The 21779-nt window shown below is 40.7% G+C and overlaps 1 protein-coding gene across 1 annotated transcript in view; it reads left to right on the forward strand.

Annotated features, from left to right (window-relative positions):
• CHIC2 (cysteine rich hydrophobic domain 2) overlaps positions 1-21779 on the forward strand; it is a 53050-nt gene that overhangs the window by 11908 nt on the left and 19363 nt on the right. Inside the window, exons 2-3 of the mRNA XM_039542604.1 lie at positions 7259-7313; positions 7504-7659. Of these exons, the coding sequence (XP_039398538.1) occupies positions 7259-7313; positions 7504-7659 (211 nt within the window). The remainder of the gene's footprint in view (positions 1-7258; positions 7314-7503; positions 7660-21779) is intronic.

The following is a 21779-nucleotide window of genomic DNA, read 5'->3' on the forward strand; positions in this document are numbered from 1 at the left end:
TAGGATCCTGGCCTCCTTTTGTTGCAGAAGTTGGAAGATGTTTAGTGAATGAGATGGGACTGCAGGAAGAGAAAGGATGAACTTATGATTAAAACAGTTGAATGCTTTCCTGGATAACTGGATTCTATCCTTGCCTTGGCCACAGAGTCCCTATGGGTATATCTACACTACACCTGGGAGTGAGCCTGCATGCCCAGATAGATAGAGTTGCAATAGTGGGGCTTGAGCACACTTAAAAATAGCAGTGTGGCTGTTGTTACACCAGCAGAGGCTCAGGTTAGTCATCCAGCTGCAGTGTAGACCTACCCTATTATCAGGGGTAGGCAACCTATGGCATGAATGCCAAAGGCGGCACACGAGCTGATTTTCAGTGGCACTCACACTGCCTGGGTCCTGGCCACTGGTCCAGGGGGCTCTGCATTCTAATTTAATTTTAAATGAAGCTTCTTAAACATTTTAAAAACCTTATTTACTTTACATACAACAATAGTTGGGTTATATACTATAGACTTATAGAAAGAGACCTTCTAAAAATGTTAAAATGTATTACTGGCACGCAAAACCTTAAATTAGAGTGAATAAATGAAGACTTGGCACACCACTTCTGAAAGGTTGCCGACCGCTGGCGTATATGATGCTAGGAAAGTCACTGAAATCAAACTTTTTACAGGTGGTCACTAATTGTGGGTATGAGAGAGATGGCAATTTCTGAAAGATCTTTGAAAAACCTTATTGAATTAAGTTTAAGTATCTTTGGAGACCATTCTATTAAATGTGCAAAGCAGGGTGGATTTGATTTGAATCATGATTTAAATCACTAGTCAGGAAGATTAGATTTAATCATTGATTTCTACATAAAAGTGCATTCTTGTTTGTTGTTATAACCTTAATACATATTCTTCACATCTCAGGGATAGATGTAGGTTTCATTTTTAGAAGGTACACACTACATTTTTAAGTGATTTATTTTGAAAACTTTTCAGATTAGTTTTACAGCTATATTGGTTTTTCATTTACCAATGGTAATTGAAGCAGATATTTATGAAGGCATTGGGAGGTGAACTATCTCCAGTTCAACAGGTTAATCATTAATATTTGGAGGATTTTCTTACCATGCTGTATTAGGAGGAGAACATCACCAGACAGACATTTTAATTGTTTTATTTAACTAAAACAACATTATCTAATCTGAATTTTTTTCTTCAACAGCAAACATATATAATATTTTAATAAAATAAGCATATGAATTTTTGAATTTAGTTAAACATTCAAGTTTTTTAATATCAGGTTTGTTTTTGTTTAAATTGTTTTTAACTACAGTAGTTAAATGATATATTAAAAAACAAATTAAATCGACTATGTCAGCCAGGTCAATTTAAAATATTGGCTTCTGCAGCTAACTCAGTCGTCTTCACCTTCATTTTCCTGTTTGTTCATAATCTGGAAAAGAAAAACAAGCTTTCCTGCTTTTTCAGGACCCAAACGATTTCTCAGTTTGGAATGAATTAGTCCAAAAGAAGAAAATATTATTTCTACACTGGCAGAAGGAGCTACTGCTGTTAAAAGTGAGATCCAAGTGCTTAAGTGACTTCCACCAGCTCACTGGTGTGACTTTCTTTAAAACATTATCAGCAAACATGTATTTCTTGAATGGTTCACCTTTAGCTCTGAAGTTTATTATAGTTGGCATTATGGAGGGATATCTGTCATAGCCAACTCCTCCTCTTCAGCCGTTAAGGTTTGATCCTGGTACTGAGTATTGAGAATATTTGCAAGAAAATGAGCTGGTAGTGCTTGTCCCATCTATTTTTTCACGATTTTGTTCACAAACTGTCATCAGATTAGGCCAATTCTTGCTATAGTGCTCAAAACAGTCCACTACTGAGTTCCATCACACATCTTGTGGGAGAGTTAGCTTGGTTCCTTCCACTTTTTTCAGAGCATCTGCTGCAAAGTGGTTGTTACGGAAGTATTTTGCAATTTCAACAACATTAGCCTTTATTTCTGGAACACTGAAATCTTTGGCTAGGGGGAGCATCAAATGAGCACTGCAACCATATGTTATTTGCTTGGGACTCTCTTCACTCTCATCTAAATAATTTCTTCTCATCTTGGATACATTTGCAGCATTGTCTGTGACCAAGCTGCGTACTAGACATTTGCATTTTTTTTCAGTTTGTTATAGCTTTTACTGCTACTTCTTGTAAGTATTCTGCTGTGTGTGAGCATTTCCTGATGTATCAATTGTTTCTGTAAGGAGGACATTCCCTTCTTCTGTTGTCACATAAGCACGTACAACAGGATCATTGTGGACATTGCTCCACACATCAAGACTCAGGTTAATAATTTTACCCTCTAGGCCTTTTGCACACTGCTCAATTTCTCTTTCATACACTTTATCCAGCAATTTGCCTGTGACATCTGCTCTGTTACCTGGATTGTATCCTGGTCTTAATGACTGAACCATGTTAAGGAAGTGTGGGTTCTCAATCATACGGAAAGGAGCATTTGTTGCATAAACAGACTGGGCAATTTTTTCATCAGTTACCTCTTTTTGTAATCTGGTTATTATCACAAACTTATCTATGGTTGTTTCTGGAAGATAGCGATATTTTTTGTTGATTTTTTTTTTTTTTTGCTACATGTGATCTACAGTGGCTATGTGACATACATGATGTGACTGAAACACTATCATTGGCAGATAACTCTGAAACTATAGAAAATGATGGTGATCTTGAAGCTGGATAGTCTTGAGAATCCTGTATGTTGATTAATAACAAGATTAATAACAAGAACTATTGTTATAAGCTGTAAAAGCAGCAAAGAGTCCTGTGGCACTTTATAGACTAACAGACATATTGGAGCATGAGCTTTCATGGGTGAATACCCACTTCATCAGATGTTATAAGCTGGGGAGGCATCAGTTGGAAGTAACAGAGGAGGAGAAGGACCTCGGAGTATTTGTCACAGGATGACTATGAGCCGCCAATGTGATATGGCTGTGAAAAAAGCTAATGTGGTCTTGGGATGCATCAGGCGAGAAATTTCCAATAGAGATAAGGAGGTGTTAGTACCGTTATACAAGGCACTAGTGAGACCTCATCTGGAATACTGTGTGCAGTTCTGATCTCCCATGTTTAAGAAGTATGAATTCAAACTGGAACAGGTTCAGAGAAGGGCTACTAGGATGATCGAAGGAATGGAAAACCTGTCTTGTGAAAGGAGACTCAAAGAGCTTGGCTTGTTTAGCCTAACCAAAAGAAGGCTGAGGGGACATATGATTGCTCTCTCTAAATATATCAGAGGAATAAATACCAGGGAGGGAGAGGAAGTATTTAAGCTCAGTACCAATGTGGATACAAGAACAAATGGATATAAACTGGCCATCAGGAAGTTTAGACTTGAAATTAGATGAAGGTTTGTAACCATCAGAGGAATGAAGTTCTGCAATAGCCTTCCAAGGGGAGTAGTGGGGGCAAAAGACATACCTGGCTTCAAGACTAAGCTTGATAAGTTTATGGAGGGGATGGTATAATAGGATAGCCTAATTTTGGCAATTAATTGGTCTTTGACTACTAGCGGTAAATATGCCCAATGACTTTTGATGGGATGTTAGATGGGGTGGGATCTGAGTTACTACAGAGAATTCTTTCCTGGTGAGTCTTGCCCACATGCTCAGGGTTTAGCTGATTGCCATATTTGGGGTCGGGAAGGAATTTTCCTCCAGAGCAGATTCCCAGAACCCCTGGGGGTTTTTCACCTTCCTCTGCAGCATGGGGCACGGGTCACTTGCTGGAAGGTTCTCTGTACCTTGAAGTCTTTAAACCATGATTTGAGGACTTTAATAGCCCAGACACAGGTTTGATATAGGAGTGGGTGGGTGAGAATCTGTGGCCTGCATTTTGCAGGAGGTCAGACTAGATGATCATAATGGTCCTTCTGACCTTAAAGTCTATGATTCTGTGATTCATTTTTGCAGTTAACAAGCATCTTATCTCTGGAGACACACATGCACAGTTTAAGAACTGCACAACTAAGCATCTCTGATGGTATCTTCTAGACTGAGCACTGAGTCCCATTGGGTAGATAGAAAGACTAACCTAAATAATCTCTACAGAAGTCCCTGGAACCCCATAAGATTGGGTCCCTAATCCATGAACTATTGGAACTCATTTCTTAAACATTATATGAATATATTATCTCATACTATAGAATTAGAATTTATCATCGCTATTCCACAATGAGATATCTTTGAACTATAATGTATCTTAATTAAAACTATCTTTAGATAGGTTTTTTCCTCAAAAAGCATTTTATCAAAAAAATCTGATTTAAAGAAATCATTGATTTTTTTTTTTAAATCCACCCTGATCCCAATCAGTACCACTGTAGAACAAGAGTTAGAGAAAAGCAGACCAAAGGAGTTTTTGAGCATGGATTTCCAGTTGGGTTATATATAGTAAGACTTCTAGATCAAGATGCAGACCTATTTTTAAGCACCTTGTTCTATTCTGTATCTCTTCGTAACATTTATTTTTTCCATATTATTTGTGTAATCTTCTGGCCATTTCAGCCCACTTAGTAGGGATGTTAATCATGTGAAGTAGCAGTCATTGAGTAGCTGTACTGTCACAAAGTGACCTGCATGGGGGAATGATTTCTTTAACGCCTTCCCTTACTCTCAAACCTCAGGGGACCTTTTCTGCACACAGTCCAACAGCTCAAGCTTTTCCTTGGGGTCAATATTTGTGTCCTGGACAATTTAACCTCTGTTTCAGGTTGTCTGTAGATTCAGTTCAATAATACTATGTAGTTTGGAAGGCTATCCTAATTATAAGGGCTAGAAATTTAACTTTATAAAATGTAACTTTATAAAAATAAAAGCTTAAATTCTACACAGGCTTCTGGGAAAGGCCACCATTTGCCAAGTAAAGTTTCCTACAGGATATTGGTGAGTGGATTTGTCAGGTTTTGTATATTATATTCTGGAATTTCTTCTACAACATTACAGTATGTACAGTCTTCAATTTTGCCTCAGATTCACAGGAAGTCTGTTTAGTAGTTTAAAGTTGGCAAGTTGAAACTTCTCATCTAGTTCTTAAGATCTGTTCAAAGCTAGAATAGTTTACAGTGTTAGACCACCTCACCTCAAACATTAAACATTAATAACTTAAAAACTATCCAGTCAGATTTCGTTGGAGTTGTCTGGCTTTGTAGAACTCACTGAGGATTAATAATCAGGTCAAGAGAGAAGACTCTTAGGCCTCAGTCCTGCAACTTGTCCATGTGGGTGAACACTTCAAAGAGCCAAATGAAATCTGTAGGGCTCCACATGGCACAGGGCTTCCCCCCCATGAAATAAGTTGCTGAACTTTATGTACTATAGCTATATGTTTTTTTTTCATTTCTAGAATGACAGAGCTTTCTAAGAAACACCAATGCAATATATTTTCCTAAAATATAGCACAGCAGTGCATACCCAGTAGGACAAATTAATTGAATTAATATATAATTGTCATATTTATGTATTGCTGTGTAATCTAATTCTGTTGCCATTGCATAGTTGCTCATAAGATGTATCACTGACGTGATTCATGCAGCTTGGGCTGTAGTATTTGTGGACTTAGCTTGACTTTACATATTTTGTGGGGGGGTTTAAACTTAAGTGTTGACCGTTAAATAGGTGCTGTCAACTTTAATTTCTTTCAAAATGACTTAAAAAAAGTTTCTGATAATGTCCTTTAATTATGTCCTAAAATAGTTCTTTGAAAAATTAACTTTGTTTTTGCTCCCTTACTTATGCATAGAACAGTGACGTGGCTGGGCCTGAATGTAAAAACCCTGAACATTCTTTTCAAGGTGCATCCACACTAGGGAAAAAAGGTGTTTTTACCATTTGGTATGAAAAGACATCTTTTTTCCTAGTGAAGACAAAGCTTCAGTGCATACAACAGCCTGTTGAGCATCAGCTTTGCCATGACTTCCACTGGTAAACACCCTCTTGCAGGGTTTGGGGAAGGGCTGGCACCATCAACAAACAGTAAGGCCTTGTCTGGATTTAAAACCTATACCAGCAAATCTGTCAGTCAGGAGTGTGAAAAATCCCACGCCCCTGACTCAACATAGCTGTGGCAACAAAACCCTAGTGTAGATGCAGCTGTGCCGACGTAAGAGTGCACAGGCACTGACTCTCAGCTTTCCCAGGGGGTGCTCCACTCCCACTCTGCCATGAGGCCCCACTCCGCTGCTCCCCCAAGGCTCCACCCCGCCCACCTCTTCCCGAACCTGCCCCACCTCTCCCCAAGGCTCCGCTCTGCCTTGACTCTTCCTGCCCCCGCTCCTCCTCCTCCTCCTCCCCCCACAGCGCCTCCCACCCACCACCGAACAGTTAATTGAGGGGGCCCACTGAACAACTGATCGGCAGGGGACTGGTGGGTGCTGAGCACCCACTATTTTTTTTTCCATGGGTACTCCAGCCCTAGAGCACCCACAGAGTCGATGACTATGTAAGAGTGCTTCTGTCAGCATAACTAACGTGGCTCAGGAAGGTTTCTACACCAGCAGAAAAACTCCTGTAGGAGTATACTGTGTCTACACTGAAAGGTTATGCTGACATAGGCTCTTTAGTGTAGACATAGCCAAAAGTACATTACATAAAGTAGTGGTTCTGAAACTTTTTTTTCGCTGACCACTTGAAAATTGCGGAGGATCTCGGCGGACCACTTAATGATCTTTCCAAATGTTGTTTGTACTGTTAGCTAACTATTGTGAAGTGCTTTGGATAAAAGCGCTATATAAAAAAAACCCTTTAATAATAATGTTTTTTTGTTCTACAAATAAAAGCACACAACTTGTATTTTAATATCAGTAGTCTTATCTTTCTAATACAATGTGCCCTCTCTTCCCTTCTGCAGCAGCCCCCAAGCTAGGGCTGGGAAGGAGGGGTGTCTCTCCCTCTCTCCCCCGTCAGAGAGCTGGGGCTGGGAAGGAGGGCCATCTTTCCTTGGCAGCCACAGCCCTGGAGCTGGGGAAAGTCGCCTCTTTCTCTGGCCCCCGGAGCCCTGCATGTCTCAAATTCCCTCCACCCCCTCTTCCCATCCCACTGCCCCCTCCCACCTAACCCTTCAGATGGAAATGTGTTTTTTTTTTAAAGTTTGTTTGCTTTTGCAAAGGAACCTTCGTGATGAGGTATTAATCTCTTCATTGAATGATTGTGTTTCTGGTATGATCTACCTTTTTTTTTTCCCCCTCCCCCCAGATTTGGACTGAGCAACAAATTTGAAGCAGAATTCCCTTCTTCTTTAACTGGAAAGGTGAGTATCTATGGATAAGTCTCAATTAGAAATTTACTATAACAGCCTCTAAAACTTAGAATTTGGGTAACAAGATTTTGCTACTAGAAAAGCTTGGTATTTGGGTTTCTACAAATAGTTGAGCTTTGCAGGAATACTCATCATTTAAATTATATTGCAGTAGTAGTGGATTATTTTTCTTTCTTCACAGGTTGCACCTGAGGAATTTAAAGCCAGCATCAGCAGAGTTAACAGTTGTCTTAAGAAGAACCTTCCAATTAATGTTCGATGGCTACTTTGTGGCTGCCTTTGTTGCTGCTGTACATTAGGTTGTAGTATGTGGCCAGTTATTTGCCTCAGTAAAAGAGTAAGTTGGACTATTATCATTTGGCATTATCTGTTGTAAATCTGGAAATTGTGATTGGGTTCATTTGTGTATTCGTTATTTTTTTCATTTTCAAAACTCTGTACGTTAGGTCTGGTCCACGCAGCAGCAAAATGACAAAAGGTGTGAATTAAGCTTATTTAGTTATTTCAGTACAAGTTGTGTGTAGACCAGACCTTAATATTACAGTGGAAACTGTACATAACCAGTTTAGTGTACTTAAGCAAGTATATGCTATTTTGAATGTTTCAGGTAGCACGGCTATATATATACATTTTTATTAGGGTTGTCAATTGCCGTTAACTCACGCAATTAACTAAAAAAAAATCGCTATTAATCGCACTTATAACAATAGAATACCAATTGAAATTAAATATTTTTGGATGTTTTTCTACATTTTCAATATTGATTTCAATTACAACACACAATACAGAGTGCACAGTGCTCACTTTATATTATTATTTTTATTATAAATATATACACTGTAAAATGATAAACAAAAGAAATAGTATTTTTCAATTCACCTCATACAAGTACTGAAGTGCAATCTCTTTATTCTGAAAGTGTAACTTACAAATTCAGATTTTTTTTGGTTACATAACTGCACTCAAAAACAAAACAGTGTAACACTTTAGAGCCTACAAGTCCACTCAGTCCTACTTCTTATTCTGACAATCACTAAGACAAACAAGTTTGTTTACATTGATGGGAGGTAATGCTGCCAGCTTCTTATTTACAATGTCGCCTGAAAGTGAGAACAGGTGTTTGCATGGCACTTTTGTAGCTGGATATGCTAAACATTCATAGGACCCCTTCTAGAGGACATGCTTCCATGCTGATGATGCTCGTTTAAAAAATAATTGGTCAATTAAATTTGTGACTGTACTCCTTGGGGGGAGAATTGTATATCTCCAGCTCTGTTTTACCCGCATTCTGCATATAGTTCATGTTATAACCATCTCGGATGATGACCCAGCACATGTTCATTTTAAGAACACTTTCACAGCAGATTTGACAAAATGCAAAGAAGGTACTGATGTGATATTTCTAAAAATAGCTACAGCACTTAATCCAAGCTTTAAGAATCTGAAGTGCCTTCCAAAATCTGAGAGGGACAAGGTTTGGAGTGTGCTTTTAGAAGTCTTAAAAGAGCAACACTCCCGTGTGGAAACTACAGAACCCGAACCACCAAAAAAAAACCACACCAACCTTCTGCTGGTGGCATCTGACTCAGATGATGAAAATGAACATGCGTCAGTCCACACTGCTTTGGATTGTTATTGAGCAGAACCCATCATCAGCATGGAAGCATGTCCTCTGGAATGGTGGTTGAAGCATGAAGGACATATAAATCTTTAGCTCATCTGGCACGTAAATATCTTGCAATGCCGGCTACAACAGTGCCATGAGAACGCCTGTTCTCATTTTCAGGTGATATTATAAACAAGAGGCAGGCAGCATTATCTCCTGCAAATTGTAACCAGCCTTGTTTGTCTGATTGGCTGACCAAGAAGTAATACTGAGTGGACTTGTAGGCTCTAAAGTTTTACGTTGTTTTATTTCTGAATGCAGTTTTTTTTGGGTACATAATTCTACATTTGTAAGTTCAACTTTCATGATAAAGAGATTGCACTACAGTACTTGTATGAGGCGAATTGAAAAACAGTTTTTTTTGTTTTTTACAGTGCAAATATTTGTAATAAAAAATAAAGTGAGCACTGTATACTTTGTATTCTGTGTTGTAATTGAAATTAAAATATTTGAAAATGTAGTAAACATACAAAAATATTTAAAATAAATGGCATTCTATTGTTGTTTAACAGCGCTATTAATCAAGATTAATTTTTTTAATTGCTTGACAGCCCTAATTTTTATACATACACGAATAACAATTTTACTTCAGAAAATAACTTTCAACAATACAAATAAATACAAGAACTTCTGTTACTTCAGCTTTTCCATAATGTCCTGTTTGTACTTGTCAGAAAATTAGTTATTTAGAGATATTGGTTGAAATGAGTTTTAAGTTTTGAAGAGCTATTGATTATACTGACAAACTGATTACACTCCTAATGATTACAGATTTTTTTAGTGTCTCTCATTTCAAAAGGCCTTTTTTAAAGATATAAGTCAAATGAAGTGATCTGTGATCAGAATATTGGATTTTCTTTCCAGATTCTAAATGACAAAAATACTTTAGTGTGTTAATATCTAGACTTTGTGCTGGAGTCCACACTTCATTGCTTCTGTAGGCTGTGTACATTGCATACATCAGGGGCTCCTTGTATTCCTTCCCAACTAGTGCTCTGTGTGTCACCCTCCCATCCCCTTCTGTTTCAAGGATTCTATGCAAACCCCCTTTCCCATGCAAGGGACTCTGCGTAGCCCCCATGTCCCTCTCCCCTCATTCCACTCTCCCATGCCAGTTGCTCTGTCCCCCCCCCGCCCAGGTCCTTTGGGCCTCCATACCTGGGTCCCCTAATACCCTCAGCATGCAAAGGTTTTAATATTACAGACAGACAAATGAAGAAATGCCTTTGAGCTGAGTGTAAGACGTCATTTCTCTCAGTTGGTAAATCAAGACTGAGCTCTTAAATTACAGTAAGCATGTTTTTTGTTTGTGATTTAAGATTAAAACCAAAATAATTTTAAATTGGTTCTTCCACTTATCTTTTAAAATAGTTCAGGGTCATGAGGTTCTGTTTTTTTCTGTGCTATGGTTGATGACATCACTAAAACCTAAAACAGTTAAAGGAGCTTGCTTGGGATTAGATATTAGTGATATCCTCAAATATTGCAGAAGCTATGCAGGCACTTAAGACCCACATGTATTGGTAAGTAAAAAGCATTTTTAAAACAGCTTCTCTTACCAGTATTTTTAGAATACATGTTGGTGTACGTAATGAAGCCTGAAGAAGAGACTCTCTTTATTAGGCAACTTTCTGTCTTAAGAAGCCTCCCCAAAGTGTCTCCATTTTTGCTCTTTTATTAGTTAAGGAGTGACTTTTTGTCAGTCCCCTGAGTGATTGCTTAGGACCAGTTTTATTATATGCAAAATAAAATTAAGGTACATTAACCTTCATTAGAGCTGATCCTGCTTCTGTTGGAGTCAATTGAAAACTCCAGTTGACTTCAGTGGGAAAAGGGTCAAACCTTTGGCTTTTGTCAGGGCTTGAAACTGCCACCAGCTCCCATGGCTCCTTTCTGTTAGACTACTTGAAGATGGTCGTATGTCCAAGCCCCAAAACACTATTACAGTTGACAGTGATTAACCACTTGGATGGCAGCCTCAGTAGAGATGCCATGGACTGAATGTGCTTGATCTATCTTCTCAGCCCAAAAGGTCCTTTTGCAGTCAGGCCTGTGGTGCAACGGAAGGGAAACTTGCACTGCTACTACTGAGGCTGAACTTGTTCTGTGGATAAACAGATGCATGGCATGCTGACCCCGCAGTCTTGCTGTGACCCATTTCTTCTCCATACTGGATCAACCTTTGTGTGCTGTTGTAGCAGGAAGTCATTAGCAACATGTAATAGGGTGGTAGGCTCTAAGATTCTGAATAAGGATGCTGGTTTCCTTGTAATTATCCTAATGTGAAGTGCTTCCGCCCTGCATAAAGAGGCAGAAAATTATTGCTGAGTTATACTGACAGATGCATCTTATCTCAAATCAGGATACGAGAGGTTGGAGTATATGAGACTGAGGGAAGTAGGGTTTGGGAGGAAAAGCAGTCCTGCAGGGAAATCCTAGAAACTAACAAGTTTGAGGAAAGTTTCACCTCTGGTTTGTTATGTTTGTTGTTGTTTGAGTTACCAATAAAGGCAAGGTGTACCAAGGGGATAAGTTTGGGGGGTGTGTGTGTGTCTCTCTCTCTCTCTCTCTCTCTTTTTAATATATTCTGTTCAGAGCAGGATGGTGTCAGTGGTAGGATAAAACACTTTGCACAAGGAGGGAAAATGAGCAGCTTTGTGAATACTTAATAGAAACAATGACAGCAAACCTGGGTTGCAGCGCCCACAGGCATGGCAACTGCAGTTCCAGGGTTGGCCCACATGCACCACTCACGATGCCAGGAAATCCAGTCTCTTCCTTAGCGAAACTGGAACCAGAAGATAACCCAGAAACATGTCTGGTTACATGAAGAGGGTTCAGCCAGGTACCTCTGTCTTACACCTAACAAGCTAAGTGACTCGTTAGCTCAGGCTTGTGACCCAGAAAATAGAGACATAGATGGATCTAATAATGGATCTTTACTTACAAAGTCTGCCTGCAAGAGTGCAGATGTGGCAGAATAATGTGTTCACACTGGCAGAGGCTGTGCAGTAAACTGAGAGCATCTTGGAGGCTGATCCATCAGAGAGACCGCAGCCGCAATGTAGAATTGAGAGGGCTTCGTTATTTGTCCAAATGACTGTCATGGAGAAGAATAAAATGACTTAGGGCCTCCGAGAGAAACTGGAAAGGACAAGGATGCTCCTCCAAACTGAGATCCTTAATCCTAGATCTGGCTGGGGGAGAATTCAGGAATTGAAGAAGACAACCACAGGCTGTCCTCCTACAACTGCCTTGCAAACCCTAGTGTAAGTTGCGTGAAAGAAAGATGATGGGTGGGGCATGTTGGGGGCGTGAGGGGCTGGAGCCACAGTGTGTAGAGATTCTGGGCAGTGCTGCTTCCCATAGATGTCTGGTAACAGACTATTATAGTTTAGGCAGCGCTCCAAGATGAAGATGTGCTGGGGTCCACGCTGACCCCCAGAGCAGTCCTGAATCTGGAAGGTGTACTTTAGGTTCCCCCCTTTCCCCTAGGTTGTGAGTGTTGCACCTTTTAGAGGTTCAACACAGTATCTTGTCCCCAGACTCTAGAAGAAAACCACCAAGACCCTCCTTTTCTGTTTCACTTGTGATCAACAGACACACATGAATATGTATTCTGAGCATTAATGGGGCATAAGTATGAGGAAACATAATCTTGCTGTGGTAATAGTTTTTAGCTTGTATGTAATGTACCTATGCAGCTAGGTGTGAGGGATGTTCTCCTAGTAGATGTGGACTGTGTCCAAACATTAGTGAGGGACAGTTTGGTTAGAACTGAGCAGCACAACCCATTCAGGTCATCTTTGTCCTTCGGAACTTGTATACCCATTTCTTATTGTGTAATCCCCCTACAAAGGAGTAAAATAAATGGGCTTCAGAGTGAGGTATCCACTGGCCCATTAGATGCTAAAATAGTTACCCTTATGCTGTTAAAATTTGGAGGAAGCTTGGCAGGGAAAATTTGAGGGAAAGGGATAGAAGACGGGAGCATTGCAAGAGGGAGGTGGTCGTAAGAAGGAAGGCACTAAAATGCGCAGTAAAAGATAGCAGAGGAAAAACAGAAGATAAATGTATCCTTTGCCAGAGATAGCACCTCTCTTGTCAGTCGACAAAAAAAGCCAGTTCAACCACCAAGAAATAGCAGGAACAATAGGGGTTTGCTGATTCACCTATTGTTAGCTTGTTTTTTTGTTTTTTTTAATATGTCCTTTATTTCTAAAATGTGTTCACTGCTTTTTACATTTTGTCTTTGGAGGCGTATGTTTCCACTTACACAAACTTAGGAATTAAACCCTGCAGAGGACTTCAATTTTCAGGGCTCTCAATCCCCCAGAATTCTGGAGTACTAAATTTACCTTAAAACATGTTAAAAATGGGAGTATGGACTGGATTCCACTAGCCCTTCTGTGCTGGGGACTGGTTGTAGACTAGGCTTGCTAGTTCAACTGCTCATCATAGTAGTAGTAATCAAGATGTGTTAGATTGTAAATTCTTTGGAGCACGGACTTTCTACTTATGTATTTCTACAGCACCTAGCATAAAGGGATCCCACAAAACTGGGCAACTGGGCAACAAAATGGCGATGAAATTCAATGTTGATAAATGCAAAGTAATGCACATTGGAAAACATAATCTCAACTATGCATGCTAAATGATGGAGTCAAGTGACTGCACATGTCCATTCCTCTGTAGGTGTGTGTGCAGTGGTGTGAGGCACCAGAGGGTGCTTGCACTGCCCTGACTGGTACTGCTGAGGGAAAAATCTCCAACCACTGTGCATAAGGTGCACACATACACCTACAGTGGAATGGTATGTGCCACGTATCTCGAAGAACAACAGTTACAGAAAGGTAAGTAATCATTTTTTACCACTCAAGAAAGAGATTGAGTCCTCGTGGACAGTTCTCTGAAAACATCTTTTCACTGTGCAGTGGCAGTCAGAAAAACTAACAGAATGTTAGGAACCATTACAAAAGGGATAGATAATAAAATAATATAATGCCACTGTATAAATACATGGTACACCCCACCTTTTTACTGCATGCAGTTCTGGTCACCCCATCTCAAAAAATATATATGAGAGTTGGGAAAAGTACAGAGAGAGGCAACAAAAATGATTAGGGGAATGGAACAGCTTCCATATTAGGAGAAATTAAAAAGAATGGGAGTGTTCATCTTAGAAAAGAGATGACTAAAGGGGGGTTATGATAGAGGTCTGTAAAGTCAGGAATGGTGTGGAGAAAGTGAATAAGGAAGTATTTATCCCTTCACATAACTAGGGCCCTACCAAATTCATGGTTGTGAAAAATGCATCACGGACTGTGAAATCTGGTCTTTTGTATACTTTTACATTATACTATACAGATTTAATGGAGACCAGCATTTCTCAAACTGGGGATCTGGCCCCAAAAGGGGGCTGTAGGAGGTGGTGTTGCAAGTTTATTGTATTGCCACCCTTCTGCACTGCCTTCAGAGCTGGGTGGCAGGAGAGTGGCGGCTGCTGTCCAGGCACACGGCTCTGAAGGCTGTGCCCCACCAGGAGCAGCAAAGACATAAGGGTGGCAATTCCATACTACGCCACCCTTACTTTTGCGCTGCCTTCAGAGCTGGGCAGCTGGATAATGGTGGCTGCTGGCCAAGGGCCCAGCTCTAAAGGCAGCACAGAAGTAAGGGTGGCAATACCACAACCCCTCCACAACCCTCTTTTGGATCAGGACCCCTACAGTTACAATACCATGAAATTTCAGATTTAAATATCTGAAATCATGAAATTTCTGATTTTTTTAAAAAATCCTATGACTGTGAAATTGACCAAAGTGGACCATGAATTTGGTAGGGCCCTACGCATAACATAGAAACCAGGAGTCGTCAAATGAAATTAATAGGCAGCAGGCTTAAAACAAAAGGAAGTACTTCTTCATACAATGCACAGTCAACCTGTGGAATTTATTGCCAGGGGGATGTTGTGAAGGCCAAAAGTATAACTGGGTTCCAAAAAGAATTAGATAAGTTCATGGAGGATAGGTCCATCAATGGCCATTAGCCAAGATGGTCAGGGACTCAAGCCCATGCTCTGGGTGTCCCTAAACCTCTGACTGCCAGAAGCTGGGACTGGACGACAGGAGATGGATCACTTGATAATTGCTCTGTTTTGTTGATTCTCCCTGAAGCATCTAGCACTGGCCACTGTTGAAAAGCAGGGTATTGGGCTAGATAGACAATTGGTCTGACCCAGTATGGCCATTCTTATGTTCATATTGTGTGTCTCTCCATGAATGTTAAAATATTATGTTGGCACTTTCTGGAGATTACTGACACATTTCACTTGTCAAAAGTTAATGAAGGAAGGTGTATTTTCAATTGTCCATATGCACCTAAAGCTTACAATTGGAGATTCACTGATATTTGCATGAATCATTTGGAAAAATGATGCAATATGCCAGTATGTAGGCTCTATAAACTAATGAGATTCATGTCAATTTCTAGTGACTTTGTTTTGGTATTTTAACTTGATCTGTTTTTTCATGACTCCCCAGAGGTAAAACAGTAATAATAATGGAAGAAGCTTGGAAAACAGTGTTTTGGATTTTTCTGGCTTTGTCTCAGTCAGATAAACACACTTGTATGGTTTTACTGGTTTTCATTGTCTTACAAAACAGCTGATATTTATCAGAATATAGATTCATCACTATCTGATTGTTCTGTCTACAACTATCTTAAAGCATCTCTAGGTTTTTCAGTATTCTCAATTGTATACTGTATTTTTCTTTAATGTCCTATAAAGCCCTAAATGTTTTTAGGTCTTACTGAGTCTCTGTTCTTTTGATTTCATGGTAGCTGCCATCAACAGTGACTTGAACTAACAGTCCTCTGACTTTTAAAAATAATGTAAAGCTGGCAGGGCATTTTTAGTAGTGGGTCCTTGGCTCAGGAAATCACTACTCCACTTTTGTGGTATCAAAACCCAGTTTTGATAAACTGCAGGGCACTCTGCAAAGACCTTTTTTGGGAAGTAGAAAAGTGAGTGAGGTTTTGGAGTAAATGGCTGAGGGACTGCGAAGTCGAACTTTGGTGTGGGAGTGTCTACCCTCACAGGCCCACCACTAGAATTTTTGTTTTCTCACCCTGCTCCCAACTCTACTGCTGGTCCAGGCCACTTTTGAAAGGGCTAGACCGCAACATACCCAGTCTACTCCTATGGATAAAGAGGGCAAAGGTCTGGACCTGTTGGGGAGAAAGTTTTGTCATTTAGCCTCCAGTTTAGGGTAGCCAATTACGACTTCCTGAACTACGCCAAGTTTCAAGTATCAGAGGGGTAGCCGTGTTAGTCTGGATCTGTAAAAGCAACAAGGAGTCCTGTGGCACTTTATAGACTAACAGACGTTTTGGAGTATGAGCTTTCATGGGTGAATACCCACTTCGTCGGATGCATGCCGGATACATGCATCCGACGAAGTGGGTATTCACCCACGAAAGCTCATGCGCCAAAACGTCTGTTTAGTTTATAAGGTGCCACAGGACTCCTTGTTGCTTATGCCACGTTTGCAAGGATTGTAGCTCAGTGGTTTGAGCATTGGCCTGCTAAACCCAGGGTTGTGAGTTCAATCCTTGAGGGGGCCATTTAGGGATCTGGGGCAAAAATCTGTCTGGGGATTGGTCCTGCTTTGAGCAGGGGGTTGGACTAGATGACCTCCTGAGGTCCCTTCCAACTGTGTGATTCTGTGACTGTCTTTTGCAACCTTTTTTTGTTAAATATTATTTTTGGCATGAAAGAACATCAATATGAATATGAAGTAAATTGCAAGATATCAATGATATATAACTTTTGTGTTCATTTTTTTCATATTTCAAAAATAATGTTCTAAAGTTGATTCACAATTCAACATAATAGAAAGTCTATAAGGAATGCTACTTATGTGAACATTAGATCATCATTTTATGTATTCTGAATAAAGTTTGTTTCAATTTAGGTGCAGGATATGCCTTTTATGTAAGAGCAGTCATTTTTTGAAAATGTTATAGTGACTACTTTGAATGCTGACTTACTGATCTTTCTGAATTAATTGCATTTGTATGTTGGAATTATGCCTTTGAACACTTTTAACAGTAATCCATAAAGGATATACATGTCTACATACCATGGCAATATTTGAAATGTTTTAGATATAAACAAACTACAATATGTAGTACAAAAAAAAAAAACCAAACAAGTTTTGCTGATCCTAACATTAGCTTAAAAAAATAAAATCAATAAACATTTAAATAGTGATGTGTACCTTGTAGTTTATAGTCACTAATTATGGTGATGGCTATAATCCCAGCAAAGTGCAATTAACCAATCTGAAACTGAAAGTACACAAAAGAAGAGGAGAGCAAATATACAGTAATGCAGAGATTGTAAGAACATAAGACTAATAAATTATGCTGGAATGATTTATGTTTGAATGAAATAAGTCTGGCATAAAAGGAAATGTCCTCTTTTGGCCCTAATGACAAGGAAGCAAAAAAGAATATATTGGTGAAAGCAGAAAAGAAAAAAACTTGAGCCATCCTAGAGGCACTGTAGCTAGAGCTATGAAAATAACCTGATTCGTTTTTTTGGTTTATGATCAGTTCTGAAAAATTGGGCAGGAAGGGTAAAATTAGTTTGACCCGAACTGAAAATGACAGTTCTTAGCATTTTTGGCAAATTGAAAAAGTTGGGAACAATTTGTTTCTGGTTGAATTAAATGTTTTGTTTTGGGGGCACTTTTAACTTTATTTTCTTTACAGGGGGGGAAAAAAAAAGACTAGATTGACAAAATCTGTGGTGCTGGTACAAGCCCGTTCCCCTCCTTTATGATGGCACTCACCTGGGATGTGTGGCACCCTTGGGAGCAGGGACTTGAACCCAAATTTCCCCCCTCCGAGATGGGTGCCCAACTATAGGGTATTCATTGGTAGGTCTCGCTTAATCTCTGCTGTGGAAGTTGTTCCACTTTGTATGAAATTGTTAAATAGTCATTGGCACAGGGACTGGAACCCTGCCAGCTCAGTGTCCTAGCCACCAGGCTATAGAGTCATTCAATCTCACTCTGGCCCAGTTACTGGTTTACCAGAGTGGAGTTGTGATCTAACAGGCCAGAGTTGCGGAGGATTAAAACGTTTCATGTTGCTTAGGGAGAGGAAGATCATAAATGGCTTTTTTTGTCCCCATCTTTGCATGTACATCCCAAATTTTTCCCACCAGTGCACCTTCCATGGGACAGCACAACTGCCTTGGTAGGCAGCAGGTTCCCTTCCATGCCAGCCACATCCCATGGTCCCATATGCATCCCTGCTTCTTTTCCTTAATTCCACACAACCCATCTCACTCCTACCAGAGCACCAGGCTATAGCCCCTGAGACGTTGGGATTGGTGGAGCAGGGATGTGAAGTGGTAGGGAGAGCACAGTTTTATAAGGAGTGCATGGAGAAGTGGTGCTTGAGCTGAACGGGGAACCTGTGGTGGAATAAGCAGAGCGGAGGGGGGCTGCACTCTGACGAATGGGGGAATCCTCTGTATTTTACCTTTTTCATCCCAAACAAGCCCAATGCACTCTATGCCCTTACCAATCCAGCTTTTAGGTATTCACATATATCTTGATGGTAGATGAGGGTTGTGGTTGGTGGTGATGCTCATTGGCAGAAGTGTGTTGAGGAACGGGGTTGTGGGAGATCATGGGAGGAGTCAGCTCTGTGCAAGGCCAGAAGGAGAAGTGAAATGAGTGGGGGAGGGGGGTCCGGCATAGGAAAGATATTAGAAAGTCTGTAAGATTTCCCCAGAGACACACTTGCTTAGTTTACAGTTAAGGTTGCTCAAGTGCACAGCCTCTCAACACAAACAATAAAACCAAAGGAAATTACAAGTACATAATCCAACTGCACACTTCAGTTCCGCGTTCAACTTACCTATCATGCCACCTATATCACCCCACAACTATACAGACCTCCCTAGGTTCAAATGAATGACACTGTGTTGATATACTACATTGCCAAGCGCTAACTGTTAACTCTCTACAATGATATTTTCACAAGAATACAAAATTGAGTCTCTTTTCATAACTCTTAACTGCATTACTTTCTCGTAAATTTCCTACACAAATATCATCCCTCAGTTGTTTTACTTCTCTCACTGTATTACCACCATATCATAGTTCAGATATAACAACCACGTGTTTAACTGTTCCCACAATCTAACCTAAACACATTTCTCTAATTAATATGATAAGAATTGAGGTAAGCATTTGGTTGTAAGAGGGAAATCTATGTGATTTTTATTTTTTTTTTTTTGTAATCTGGGATGGTGAGGTATGTTGAAAATTGGGGGTGAAATGTATTTAACTTGTGACTTCCTTGGCTTTCATTGTGTTGGTAGGATGTGTATCTGAGCAACTTTAACTGGAAGCTAAGGCATATTTTATCAGAGTAGCAGCCATGTTAGTCTGTATCTGCAAAAAGAACAGGAGTACTTGTGGCACCTTGGAGACTTAAATTTATTTGAGCATAAGCTTTTGTGGGCTACTGCACTCTTCACTGGATGCATGTTGTGGAAAATACAGTAGGAAGATATAGATATAGATATATACACACACAGAGAACATGAAACAATGGGTATTACCATACACACTATAAGGAGAGTGATCAGTTAAGGTGAGCTATTATCAGCAGGAGAGAAATAGAACTGTTTGTAGTGGTAATGAAAATGGCCCATTTCCAGCAATTGACAAGGAGATGTAACCACACAACAAAAACACTAACCCAGGAACCTATCCTTGCAACAAAGCCCATTGCCAACTCTGACCACATATCTATTCAGGGGATACCATCATAGGACCTAATCACATCAGCCACGCCATCAGGGGCTCGTTCACCTGCACATCTACCAATGTGATATATACCATTGTATGCCAGCAATGCCCCTCTGCCATGTACATTGGCCAAACCGGACAGTCTATACGTAAAAGAATAAATGGACACAAATCAGACGTCAAGAATTATAACATTCAAAAACCAGTTGGAGAACACTTCAGTCTCCCTGGCCACTTGATTACAGACCTAAAAGTCGCAATATTACAACAAAAAAACTTCAAAAACAGATTCCAAGGAGAGACTGCTGAATTGGAATTAATTTTCAAATTGGACACCATCAAATTAGGCTTGAATAAAGACTGGGAGTGGATGGGCCATTACATAAAGTAAAACTATTTCCCCATGTTTATCCCCCCCCACCCACACACAGAGTTCCTTACATCTCCCTGTCAATTGCTGAAAATGGGCCATTTCATTACCACTACAACAGTTCTTTTTCTCTCCTGCTGATAATAGCTCACCTTAACTGATCACTCTAGTGTGCATGGTAACACCCATTGTTTCATGTTGTGTGTGTGTGTGTGTGTGTGTATATATATATATATATATATATATATAATAATCTTCCTACTGTATTTTCCACTCCATGCATCCGATGAAGTGGGCTGTAGTCCAAGAAAGCTTATGCTCAAATAAATTTGTTAGTCTCTAAGGTGCCACAAGTACTCCTGTATGGAGATAAACAAGAAGTTGTGTGTAAAACTTCCTTTTTAGGACAAAAGGAGCATAGGTCAGGGTACAGATAAGATAAGGAGCCTTTCTGTCTAGGTATTTAGTACAACTCCTGTCCAGATGCATAGTCACAAAGGCCATAGTGTTTCAAAGTCCCATCTAAGGGCTTGGCTACACTTACAAGTTGCAGCGCTGGTGGAGGCTTTCCAGCGCTGCAATTACACCCCGTCCACACTTGCAGGGCACAACCAACGCTGCAACTCCCTGGTTGCAGCGCTGGCTGAAAACCCATCCCGGCAGGGGTATAAGGAGTGCAGCGCTGGTGATCCAGCGCTGCTCAGCAGGTGTGGACACTCACCAGCGCTTTAATTGTCCTCCAGGGAATAAGGAGTTATCCCAGAATTCCTGTTCAGCCACTCTGCTCATCAGTTTGCACTCTACTGCTCTTGCCTCAGGTGACCCGCCCTTTAAATGCCCCGGGAATTTTAATAATCTCCTTCCTGTTTGCTGCAGCCAGGTGTGTGTGGAGTGCAATCAGTTAATCTTTCCAGGTGACCATGCCTCCACGCGGCAAACGAGCCCCAGCATGGAGCAATGGCGAGCTGATGGACCTCATCAGTGTTTGGGGGGGAGGAATCTGTGCAGGCACAGCTGCGCTCCAGCAGTAGGAATTACGATATCTTTGAGCAGGTATCAAGGTCCATGCTGGATAGGGGCCATGATCGGGATGCACTACAATGCAGGGTGAAAGTTAAAGAGCTGCGGAGTGCCTATTACAAAGCCCGCGAGGGCAATCGCCGATCCGGAGCTGCCCCCACGACCTGCCGTTTTTACAGGGAGATGGACGCGATACTTGGGGGTGACCCCACTGCCAATCCCAGGACAACGATGGACACTTCTGAGCAGGCTGGGGGACAGGAGGAGGCGGAGGCGGCGGGGGGGGGGAACCGCGAGTGAAGCTCCTGGGATGGGGGAAGACACCCCAGAGTGGGCATGCAGCCAGGAGCTCTTCTGAAGCCAGGAGGAAAGTACCCAATCGCAGCAGCCAGCAGTTGCAGAAGGACAAGCAGAGGAGCGGGTTACCGGTAAGCGGCTTTTATTTCCTGGGTGGAAATGTTTCTGGAGAGGAAGGGGGGTTATGGCTGCATGCATGCCAGACTAGATGTGGAATAGCCCGTTGATGTGGTCTATCACGTCGCGGTAATCTGCTTCAGTTATCTCAGCAA

This window comes from Mauremys reevesii, linkage group 5 (genome assembly GCF_016161935.1).
Source record: "Mauremys reevesii isolate NIE-2019 linkage group 5, ASM1616193v1, whole genome shotgun sequence".
Classification (NCBI taxonomy): domain Eukaryota; kingdom Metazoa; phylum Chordata; order Testudines; family Geoemydidae; genus Mauremys; species Mauremys reevesii.